The 12,786-nt window shown below is 38.5% G+C and overlaps 1 protein-coding gene across 2 annotated transcripts in view; it reads left to right on the top strand.

Moving 5' to 3' along the window:
• The window catches only part of LOC101848060 (N-acetylglucosamine-6-phosphate deacetylase), a 26,941-nt gene extending 15,567 nt beyond the window's left edge, over positions 1-11,374 (top strand). For both annotated transcript variants that reach the window (XM_013086311.2, XM_005105145.3), the window contains exons 7-10: positions 2,073-2,217; positions 3,414-3,543; positions 9,125-9,171; positions 9,824-11,374. In XM_013086311.2, coding sequence (XP_012941765.1) covers positions 2,073-2,217; positions 3,414-3,543; positions 9,125-9,171; positions 9,824-10,032 — 531 coding nt within the window. In that variant the 3' untranslated portion in view covers positions 10,033-11,374. The remainder of the gene's footprint in view (positions 1-2,072; positions 2,218-3,413; positions 3,544-9,124; positions 9,172-9,823) is intronic.
• The last annotated feature ends 1,412 nt before the right edge of the window (positions 11,375-12,786 follow it).

The following is a 12,786-nucleotide window of genomic DNA, read 5'->3' as shown; positions in this document are numbered from 1 at the left end:
CCCCCCAACCTCCTTCAACTGCAAGTATCTTGACTCCTATTCAGAACACATGGGTATTCCTTCACAAAACCCAAGACAAACAATCAAGATTTAAAGCAATACCAATAAGACCATATGGTCGCTTTTAAACACAAGGAGGCGATCCCGGAAAATGTTTTGAGAAAATCGAAGGTAACGTTTTTGCTCCTGGTTCAGTTTCTTTAAAAGACAAGGAGAGTTTTCTCTATAACCAAACAAATATACACACCAATGAAATCAAACTTCTCCTATAGGTAGTGCAATGCTCACTTTTGGTGTAGGTCAAGATTTCTGGAAACCCCCGAAATCTGGGTCAGCCCGCTTGTCCTTAAAAGCGACCATATGTGAGGCGTGCTGACAAGATATTGTCAAAAAATCGACACTAGCGCCAAATTAGTAGGTTTTCTGTAGATGCCATATTCTTTAAGTAATATTCTTTAATGCTTTACATTATTATTTCACACTTACAAATTTAAAAACTTCACCTCTAAGCAGGGTGTTTTCCATAGGGCTTGAATCTGAGAGACAACTCATTTTGTCAGTGCGATTCACATAATAGGTTCCAGAATTGACAAGCGCGACGCGACTCAATTTTGTATCTCCAGCCCAGTCTTCCAAACCTGCCCCTTAACCCTTAGAATCCACGAACCACGCCGGTGGCAATGCTCGTGATTAGTAGGGAAAGGTGGTTTTGGGGGGGGGGGGGGGGTTGGTGTTAACATATAATATCCTGGCACTTTTCTTCTTCTTTGTCTGTTGGTATCTAAAGTAAGAAGTAAGAATTTAGGTATGAGGAATCTGTCTACAAAGTATTGAAAACTTGTGTTTGGAAACCATTTTTATTTCTGTTTGCTCTTTTCATGGTGATTTGATTAAAAATATTCTCACTTCCAAGAATGCTCTCTGCAACATGGCTTCGGGCTGCGTTCGTTTCCATCTCTTTACTTTATCACTGAGTTTGAGTGAAGATAATACACTGGAAAAATGGTTAGCACCTCTTTTTGATATATAAAAAAAATACAGTCAAACCTGTGTGTAAAACGGCCACCCATTGTCAAGGAGAAAAGTGGCCATATAACACAGGTGGCTGTCTTAGCTTAGGCAGGACTGGTCAAACTGAAGAAAGCAAATCATTCTCTTCTGAGGTCCAAACCGGGGATGATCTCAGACTTTGGACTGCCGTACGGCTAAATCAAAAGGGTTTTGTACATGTTTTCTTTTGAAAAAGGGGGTGGGATGTGATGTAAGAAGGGTTTTTTCGTGCTGTTTTGTTGATAAGCTTTCTTTTTGCTGCTGATTTTGTGCTAGGGTAAAATAAATGAAACATTATGTAAGTAAGACGATGAAGACCTCGTGCCATGGTTTGTGGGTGAGGCCCGGCGAGGCTTATAGGTTATGACGGATCATGCTTCCCTCACCAGCAGTTTAAAATGTATTGTTAGGCCTATCCATTGGTCGACTTGGGTAAAAATTCATTGGAGGGACTAAAAATAATGACAGATGAATGAATTATGATGGCCCGTCCACAGCATGAGGGGCCAATTAAAAATTTATGACAAAACGTCGGGCAATGAGTGACCACGACTGGCTGCCTGAGGCAGGTAAATTTGACCATGGGTTGATGAAATAAGGTGGCCGCGGCCGCGTTGGATAAGTGCCCGCTTTACACAGTTAATTTATACAGAAAAAACGCAAGGGGGGCAATGGAAAGTGGCCGTATTATACAGATGGCCATCATGGCAGGTTCGACTGTATTGAAAAATGGTAGTGGTGACATCTATTTTACTACATATTTGGGAGCTTTCTATTTTAAGGGAGTAGAAATATATTATGTTCAAAGATTAGGAGCCATTATTTTTCTGTGACTTTTTAAAAAATACAATGCAAAACAAATTTATGGGTGGCAGTGGCAGAATCCATAAAATTTCATTTGAATTTTATAGAGTTTGCTTTTTTGTACAGGATGAAGTATCTTGTGTTGTACTTTCTTTGGTTTTGGTCTCAAAATGCGAGACTGACAATCTAGTTTGATATTTCCCTTGTTGTATTTCCAGTTCCATCACAGAGACCCTCATTTGGTCGGGTTGCTGACCAGTGAGAAACTTCCCCACAATAGAAAAGTCTACTATGGAATGATTGCTGATGGAATACACACTCACCCAGCTGCTCTGCGCATCGCTCACAGAGTGAATCCAAGTGGTAATAGCTCAGGGTTTTCTTTACGATGCACTTAAATGAGTTTTTTAGTGGCTTAACCCCTTCACTGCTATGTCAGTGTATTAATTTGCTCATATTCTCCAAAATTTCTTCCCAGTCATTTGTTTCTACTGGTGTATAGACGTTTTAAGAGATGATATTACAACTTTTGCAGTTGCTTTTTTTTCTTCAATAAGGGTAAACATTGTTTCAAACTATCTTGAATCAACATTTAAGTTGTCTCTACGAAAGTAGATGGAAATGTCTCAGCATTAAAGGGAAAAAATTCACATAATTTACAAAGACACTGTGTCATAAAACAATGTTAATGGTCTTGCAGACTCTATATCTTTTTTTGCCTTGATAGGATTGTACTTACCATTGCTTTGAATATAAAATAAAATGAGGCCCCAGCAAGATTCTAAAACTGGTAATAATTAAAAACGGCCACCTTTACTAACAGTACCAGCATGACCGCTGTTCCATAACACCCTTGCATTGTTCCTGTATTTTTTACCTGTCCATAATAGTTCTTGTCCAGTATGGCAAAGTTATGACCACAGCAGCTGGGATGTTTTAGTTTGTTGGCGGCCTTTCTTTTTCAAAAAGCTCTCGTGAGCTTAAAAGGGAATGTTTTGCCTAAGTCTTAATGCGTTGTTTTTGGTGGTTTATTTGTACCTCGTGAGAGTTAGATGTTACATGTAGTTAGTGACCCTAAAGGGTATAAGCAGCAAATTTAAAAAAAAAAAAAGTTAGTGACCATAACTCTGACCTTGTCCATAGCAGCCACCTGTTTATAACAGTCACCTTTGTCTGTCTTGAGTGACCATTATGGACAGGTTTAACTGAATGTATTACATGTAGGTACTCTTTCATATCTTCATGACCACATTGATATCTGGTCTAAAAACACATTTATTTAAATCCCATTTTACTAACTTTTGTTCTTCTTCCCAGAACAAGTGTGACCAGTAGCCACAGCTGTAGCCACAGTGATCTTCTTTTTGTGTGTGTGTGTGTTTTTCATCAGATTACGAATGTATACGTATTTGAAAGAGTTGTTGTACTTTGAATGGGTCAGTGTGTGCGAAAAGTTGATTCAAATCTGGTTTTGCTGTGAAGCGCCGAGAGCCACCTGGAAGTGCGCTTTATAGAAGTGATCTTTATTATTTTTTATTATTATTATTTTATTATTACAGGAATTGTCCTTGTAACTGATGCTATCCGAGCCATGGGTTTTCCTCCTGGAGAATATCCATTTGGGGAAATCACCATTGAAATCAAAGGAAACCAGTCTCTGTTGAAAGGTTCAAATACTCTTGCTGGCAGGTGAGTTTTGCTCTGGTAGCTGTTGTTTGTGCATAATTTGTTGATAAATTAATTGATGATAACCGTAACAACCCATGTAAGTCAAAAGGAGGTTAAGTTTTGTTTTTGTTTGAAAAGATCGCAGTAAACCCTCTTGCACCATGTCTTGATATAGTGCAAGTTTTGGATGTAAAAATAAAGAAAATCAGTTTACTGGGATGCTTGACACAAGCACACTCTTTCATTCCTGAAAGTATTAATTTCAGACGTACACGGCTTGCAACTGTTGCTCTCAGTATGTCTCAGTGTCCCCCTTGAGCCATGGATCCTTATATAGAGTTCACGTTGGCACTATAAAGTTAATTTGGAGACATAACTATGGCATCCGGCAATTTCTGAGATTTTAAAGTAAATTTTTAAATCCATGATCTTAGCACATCATGTGACAATGCACATTTGTATCAAAAGCAAAAGAAGTAAGCTAAAGAAGCACTGGCATTCATTTAAATAAATGAAGTTAAGAGAACAGAATCCTAGTGTATTCTGTATCCTGTGAAAAAGGCTTTTTCATAGTTGGCCTTTTTGGGACTGGCACCGTTGTTAAGTTAAAAATTGTAACTACTCCTCTTTATTGAGATCAATGAAAAGAGTAGCTCTCTCATCACTGAAAAAGTCCAAATGGAGATGTGAATTTTATTCTTATGCAAACAAGCCTTTCTCAAAATTCCAGAAAATGGTAGCTCCAAGATGCTGTGAATGTGGCTCTAATGAGGAATTGCTTGGCTGGAACTGATGTTACACTCTTTTGCCTTTGCTTGTTATTTGACGAGCCTACAGTCTGTCTAGAGGGAAAGAAGAAAAACGCCTTTTTGCCATCTCTGTCATTTGGCCAGGTGTACTCCAGAGATCACAACAGCAGATGAGGAGGAGAAGCAACAGCAACAGCAATAACACTTATAGTAATGAATACCGCCAACAACACCTGCAGCAGCATCAGTAGTAGTATATAGTGATGATGATTATTGAGTTAGATTCTCCCACTCCTTGTTGAGTCAGCATGATAAGAACTGAATTTTTTCCAAATGGTAGAGGATTTTTGTGCTTATGGTGCTTTTAGTACCAGTGGTGATTTTAATGTTAATACAAGCAAAGGAAGGGGATGGTTGCTGTGGCATGTTATATGGAGCAGGTACTTAAAACAATTCACATGTTTCCTGCTCATCTCTAAAGCCATAATATCTCACCAAATATCGTCTCGTGTGTCTCTGAAGCCAGATGTGCCTTGATTTTTAGCTAGAACAATGGAGCACTGCTAAAGAACAAACTCCAGTCATCACTCATCTAAAACCTGTGTTATCAACATTGCTGAAACCTAATTTCACCAACCACTCTTACTGCTGGAGCTCCCACCCGAGTGCCATAAACAGGGGCAATGGAAACATGGAAACTTTTATATCTGGGGTAGGAACATTTAGGAGTAATTGAAATGAAAACATTTAGACATTAATTATAGTGGTGACTTTAGTTGTAGTATGTGTGGGGTTCATACTAACTTCAGCTGCAGCAATAGCAGTGACCACAGATGTAGCAGTAGGAGTCGGAGAACCACACTTGTTGTAGTAGCAATAATAAAAGTAATAGTGCTGATGCAGCCAGTGAAAGCAGGGAAGAAAAGACAAATTGAGGGGGGAGGGGGGGGGGAGTTTGCATGCTCAATACTGTTCAACATTAATTTACCCCAATTTTGAACACAAATGTGGCATTGCTAGTAGATGCGAAGCTGTGCCTGACAAAATGAAGTGACATGTTTTGCTCATTCTGGACGTACCACAGTGCTCATGTACATGTCAACCTGACATTGTTTTCTCTGCATCTCACTAGATATTCTTTTGAACAATCCCAAACCACCCAACCAGTGGTGCACAACTACATGAACTATTGGGTAGAAGCGGTGTGGAAAGGATGACTTAGGGAGGAGAGATAGTATTAGCATTCAAATTGATAGAAGTCAGTTAAGAAGTATTTAAGTTAAAGCTCCTGTAGACTATAGGTGTGAGCTGTGCTGCTGTTGACGTTGCTGGGCTTTGGATGTTGCGGACTGGTATTTTTGTATTACATTTTGTGCCCTTGGTTTAGTGTCTTGCTGCCCTTGCTGTTGCTGCTGCTGTTGCTGTTGCTGCTGCTGTTGTTGATTCTGGTGATGCTGTTGCTGCTGCTGTTGTTGATTCTGGTGATCAAGATGTCACGTATACTTTTTTTTCACACTAATTGGTATGGACTTTTCACACCTTCGTGTACATTTTATATGTGTCAATTCTTGTTATCCAGGCTGAAAGTATACTAATTTTACTAGATAGTATGAAATGTTGCTTAGCTTTGAGAGTGAGGTAGACTATTCAGATGAAAGAGATCTGGAAATATGTGCTGAGTGCCTTGATGGATTGGCTGTTAGAGTTTGCTGACAAGCTAGACTCAGGGGCAGTGGAAAAACTAAGGGCATGTGGTATTTTGAAAGGGGATATGGTGGTCATTTTCCAAACGTTCTAGCTGCAAATGATCCCCATGGAAATGAAGGATGGTATCTTGTTACATAATACCTTTCTCTCATACAAATATAATAATAATAATAGATAGCATTTGTACAGCACAAATCCCCGCTCAGCAGCAAGCTCTATGCGCTTCACAATCTATACTATTACCCCAACAGACCTGAGAGCATTGTGAAACAAACTCAACTTTCTGGGAAGCATACAGTGCAAGCAGCCGTTTATGGACACTAAAGCACTAACATACTAACAAGATCTTTCACTGTCTATGGCCGGGTACCCATTTCCACCTGGGTGAAGTGAGGAAAATTCGTGTAAAGTGCCTTTCCCAAGGACACAACGTCGGGCCTGCGGCTCAAACCACCAACCCCGCAACCTCACCATTACGAGTCCGGTAGCCTAACCACTAGGCCACCGATGCCACAAATATAAAGCTACCGTAATGTTTTATAAAGGTTCCTATAATTTCCAAGATTATCACCTCACATCATCAAAATATAATGTTGAACTATGAAATGAAAGCATTTTGAAGCGCCTTGTTAAAATTCCTCATGTATGTGTTGGTACCGCGGGATCTTGACCAAGGTTGTGTGTTTAGGATAAAACTTACTCTCTTCCGACCAGACTTTACATTCGTTGCAGCTTTATACGTTGTTGCTATGGTATTTAAAGGAATCAGTCTTGGCACTGTTGATCATGAAGACTACTGATTTTTTTTATACCTTATGTTTATAGATTGCCTTACTGAAGGGGTCACCAAACTTTGTTTCAAAGTGAGCCATATGAATGAAAAAAATGCCAAGTACAGGCCATATAACTGTTTTGTTCAAAACAATACCCTGAATACATAAAAAAATAAAAAGTATAAATATTTTATTGATATATCAATACACAAAATACGAAATTCTTTTTAAAAAATAAAAACAACAAATTTGTTACATATTTTGTGGAATCTCCGTATGTGGGCGACCTGGCGGGGGGGGGGGGGGGGGGGTTGTGCTGGAGCAGGGATTGGCAGGAAATGTGTTAAATAAAAGATTTGTCAGAGTGAAGCAGGACAAAAATGTGATTCCTTGAAGTTATGAAATTTATTAAAGCAATTTTATTTTGCTGTGTAAAGTTCTATGAAAAGATTAAACTATTTTGGTGTCCGGGTCCTGAGCATGCTAAAAACACATCTTCTAAGGTTGTTTTTCCCCCACATAGTGGCCCATTGGCATGGCAGGAGACCAGATGAACTGGTATTGCAGGCAGGGTCTTGTGACCCCTGTCCTATTGCTTACGGAGATTTTACAATGTTTATTACATTCATTATTTATTTAGAGGTTCAGTATGGATCTGGAGGGTTGGCTTTCTGGTGCTACTGAGTTGTCTGTTGTTGTTCTGTGTTAGTGGATAGCTTGATATGTCAGTGATATTGAAGCCTGTTCCAATACAAGTCAATATGACCGGCGTTGTTACTGGTGTGGTGCCTGCTGGGCCCTCTGTCATTTTAAAGCTAAGAATGGGTTCTGAATGGAAGCATCCGTAAAGAAATCAAGATAAAAGGAATTCACTTTTTCACAGATTAATGAGGGCACAGTCCTTGCTCCAGAAATGTAAAGGTTTCATTTTATACCTCTTCTTCTGCTCTGGAAGTCAATCCTTTTTTTTTCTTCATTTGTAGACTAAGAATACTAACATCACAAAATTAACAATGGTGCCAGTAGCCTAGTGGTTAGGTTACCAGACCTATAATTGTGAGATTACAGGTTTGGGGTTCGAGCCTCACCTCGGTACGATGTTGTGTCCTTGGGGAAGGCATTTTACATGAATTTCCTATTTGCTTGGTTCTTTCGGAGATGAATATTAAACTTTGACATCCGGCCTCTTAAATAACCTTACAGTGTTGGTAGGGGTCTTAAACCTATACCATTTTCACAAAATTAATTGTTTTGTTCTTTTCTATTTTCTCAACCATTTTGAAGACAGATGTTACCATATTCAGGAACTATGAATGTAGTTAATTGCTTTGCAATTGCTCAACTGGGTTTCACCTGCTGCTGTTTCGTGAATGACTCCCTTTTTTGTCCTCTTGTCCTCCTAACATGTAGATTGGTATGACTCCATGACAGCTTAGTCTGAAGGATTTTATAACATCCTTGGATGTAGCACGACTGTTATGTGTTTCATAATAACCTATTAGCTTCCTTTCTGTTGATCCAGCAATGTATAAGCTTTCACCCTTTATAATAACTTGAAGCAATAGTTGCACATTCTTTTCAGTTGTTGTGTAGTTCTGAAGTGTGTGTTCCTCGTCTCTGATCTCAGAGCAAGAATGTTATGTTGTTTTAGTTCTGGGCAAAGGAAAAGATGATTTAGGGGGGGGGGGGGTTCAAGTGCACAATCATACATTTGGCACTTTTTGAGAATGCTGTGGCTTGATTCTGTTTTTATACCATATGCATTACACACACACATGAACAACAGCAGTCCAGCAAATATGCAAACCAGCATTAGGGTGAGCCATTGTCCATCAAAAAATGACTATACTCATGTATATATATAGAGATAAACATCTCTGTTTCTGGTGCCCTTGAGTCAGATAGACACTGCTGAAGATAGGCTTTGATGTTTGATGCTATCAATTCTAACCCAGAAATCCTCACAGATCCACAAGTACATTTATGTAACTCTGCACTGCAAGCCATGCACATGGTGTTTGTATTGGTTGTCTTTGCTTGTTTGTTTTTTTCAAGTATGCTGTTTAAGTTTTTCAATGTTTATCCTCGTATCTTGATAGCTGCCCTGAGGCTGTCAGTATACCTCAAGGGAGACAATGGCCCGGAGATGTGTGGAATGGTTTTCACTCATTTTTCATGAAGCTTAGCATTGCATTTTTTGGTTATGGACAGAAAGCATGCTCATTGTCTTTGTAATGTTTAATTTTACACTGCAGAACCACTGTCTGCATTTTTCATTTTATTTGCACTTGTTTACTTTTCATTATGATCATTAAAGAGCAAACACTTGTTGTGCTACAAATATAATTTCTTTCCTTTTCTGCTCTTTTGCAGCATTGCGACCATGGATTTCTGTGTCAGACATTTTGCGAAGGAAACAAGTAAGTGTATAAATACTATCAGTATGTAACTATTAGAAAAGCTATATCTCTACAGGTGTGTGAAATGGATTTCTAAGGAGGTGCATGCCAGTCTGAAGGACCATACATTAAGGTCCGGTTTTTTCCTGTGTACATTTTTAGATTTGCCCACTATGGCGATTTAGTCGTTGGTCAATTTTTAAGATTAATTTTAAAAACTTTGAGTTTTAGCAAAATGTGTAGGTCTACAGTGGAGGGATTTTACGGCTTCTTTCCTTTTTTTATTCGTAAATTATATGGCTTTTGCCTTTTTAAAAATGTTTGTCAAAAGCTTGTTCTTTATGTGTATGTGTGTGTGTTTGATAGTGTATTGTCTTACTATAAAATGTACATCTTACTTTGTATTTTCAGCCTATTACTATTACCTAAGAAAATTATATGATTCATCTTTATTGATTTATTGCTCTTTCAAGCACTTGTCACATTTAATTTCTTTCCTCTGCTGTCTGCATTCTCATCTGTCTTATCCTTTCCTTCACTAGCTGCCGAATTATTCAATATTGTATGTATTTTTGTAAAATGGAATAAACAGGCGGGCTAAATGAGTTATTTTGCATTGTTGTGAGACTTCAGAATATCTTTTATAATTTTTTCTTGCATGTTTTTGTTTCAGGTTGTGGATCTGTCTTAGCATTAGAAGCAGCGACTCTACACCCTGCTCAAATGTTGGGTATTGAGGACAGAAAAGGAACACTGGACTTTGGGGCTGATGCTGATTTTATCATGCTGGATGATGAACTGAACGTCCAAGCCACATATATTGCTGGAGAGTGTGTTTACACAAAACCCCCACAAAGTTTATCTGAGCAGCTTATGACATAAGTGGTTGTTTTTTTGTTTTTTCCTCCACCCAGTCAACTTTAATTTGGCAAAGTACAGCTTGTAAGATGATATACAACCCTGGAGTATTGATCCGCTTTGGCTTTTTCAATATTAGGCCTACTGTTAACTCTCATTTTTGATTGTCTCAAACTGCTTGTCTGTATTCAATTTTTTGGAACATTTGTAGTATACGATTAGTAATTTTCCTCCCTCGTGTTTGGAGAGCTATGCAGAATTTTTCAAGCGATTTCTTATGTAATTAATTCAATTTGTATTTGGCATGCAATAACTTCTTGCATAATGTGAAAGAGGAAATCTCACTTTATTATAATATGATCCCCCTGTGAAGGCTTCAAATCTAATCTGGCTTCTTCTAGTTTTATTCTAAACTGCTATTTAACCCAGTGTGCGACACAAAATGGAGTCCATAGCTCTCCCTTTCCAAAGAGGTGGTAGCAGTGGGTTTAGGTACTTAATGTGCTGCTGCTGGTACCTTGGGTCAAAAGATCTTCGACCAAATGACAGCTCAGGGAATATGAATAAGGACTATCTATGTCTTTTGCTGATTTTTTTACTCCGAGAGTTACTGCTGTGGAGTCAATGATAGAGGACGCATTTGAAGCATTTATTTATAGGCTATGGAATTAGATTGTCTTGTTTTCAATTGGAACCTCAGAGAGCTTTTAAAGCAGTAAGGACACAAAATTTGGAAACAGTATACAGCTGAGCATGGATATTTTGCCTGTTTTAAATTATCTGTGCTCAGATGTATCATGTACCTAATCTTGCATGTTAATTTGGTCTGCATTTGCAGCAAGAGATATTGTATAACTGTATCCGTCAATCATTTGGAATAATCCTGTACTTTAGTATTAGTAGCGTATTACTCTGGACATTCCACTTGGATTTTACCAATGTACATGATTATTTTGTAATCTTTTTTTGTTTTTCGGCATTCAGGAATACCCTTTCCTGACAAATTGAAGCATTTATAATGTCTCAGAACAGTTATGAACATAACTTGCTTTGGCATTCAACAAAGGGTGGTGGATTAACCCTTCAAAATGATCTTGAAGTTGTTATGGGCCCTAGTGCGTTAATCTGTTGGTCCGTTTTCCTGTCGGTCAAAATACAGTTCTGTTCAGGGTAGGCTACCGGTACCTTTTAAAATGCCCTGATCTGTTGGTGTGCATGTGGTTTTGTAGCCCATGGCTGCTCTAAGGAGAACTAATGAACAGATGGAGGGAAAAAAGCAGACTTACTGTGTGTATATATATACTCTGTCACATTTTTAAGTATACACATTTCAAAGCTCAATAAAACAAATTACACACTGATTACGTGATATATCTGTCGCTGGTGAGCTGTTTTCAGATTTCTGAACGCGTGAGTGGTTTTGTAACTGCATGCGTGTTACATGTTTCGTGGGTTTTTTTTAATTAATCATGACACAGCAACGATTTGTTTAAAAAAGAAGCACACATCAACGCTTTGCCATTTTTGTAACAATTCGCCAGTGATAAAACTTGTCTTGTCTACGTTTCATGATGTCACGCCGTACGAGAAAATGTGCGAAATCAGCTCGTTGGAATGATCCGCGGGGGGGCTCAGTATCCACTGTTGCGAAGAACTGTTTACACAGCAATGGATCGTGAGAAAACACCAAAATCAGGAAAGGATCAACACCGCCAACGTGGGAGAAGAAAAACTACTCCAAGAGAGGATCTTTTTATACGCCTGTCGCATGTACGGAATCGTTTCAAAACGGCAAGAAGAACCAGAGATGAGTTGAACAACATGCGACAACCCCAGCCTCAGACACTTCCTCAACTTGAGAGAGCATCGCATGAAGAGTGGAATAACATCCCTCAACAGGCAGTGCAGCGATTGATTTGATTCAAGGCGGCGATGATGTCAGGCCGTCCTCAACGCTACTGATCGTGTTACTTTTGTAGACCACCCCCCACACTCTTGTAAGTCTTGAATAAATCTGTTATGTCAACATTCCGTATCGTTGTTGCTTTTTTCGTTTTTAAAATTGATTGAACTCGTATTCTTGAAATTTTAAAGAATATCGACTCATTGTGAAACTAGCTATTATCATTTTAACACAGTGTATACTTAAAAATATGACAGAGTATGTATGAGCCTTTGCCAATAGGTGGGGGTTTCTTCATACACCTTACAAAATCCTTTCCTATTCCAATAAAAATTGTGCTACAGATTTGAAAATTGTATATGTTGTGCTTAATATGATGTTTCAGCTATGAGAGCATAGAAATAGCTGTCGGGTGATCAGAAGAAATCTTACAAATATTTTTAGTTCTGAATTCGATGTATTTTTAAAATGCAAAACATTACTCGTCGAGTTTGTAATTTTTGTATCGTCAACTTCAACAATGAAATAATTGCTGAGAAATTCGTCCTTCTACTTTGTTACTACTATTACTATAACTACATTACTTGTGGTGCTATATCTGGAATAATGATGTCTGTAGCTATTTCTTTTTTTTGTGAGCCTTCTAGATTTTCTTTTTTGAGCATAACTCGAGTAGTCATTTCGCAAGGCAATTTCAATTCACGGTGACTTTGTTTCTATCTGCCATTTTGGGGCCCTGGAACAAGCATAATATCATTCAGAGTTTACTCTCTGCCCTGACTGATTCCGAGGCTGTGACCTAACGTAATTTTGCAGGAAACGGAAATCCTGCGACGCCTCATACTCATGCTCTGGCATCATTTGTTATGTTTGAA

This window comes from Aplysia californica, unplaced genomic scaffold (assembly GCF_000002075.1).
Source record: "Aplysia californica isolate F4 #8 unplaced genomic scaffold, AplCal3.0 scaffold00454, whole genome shotgun sequence".
Lineage (NCBI taxonomy): Eukaryota > Metazoa > Mollusca > Gastropoda > Aplysiida > Aplysiidae > Aplysia > Aplysia californica.
This window is presented reverse-complemented; position numbering and strand designations above follow the sequence as displayed.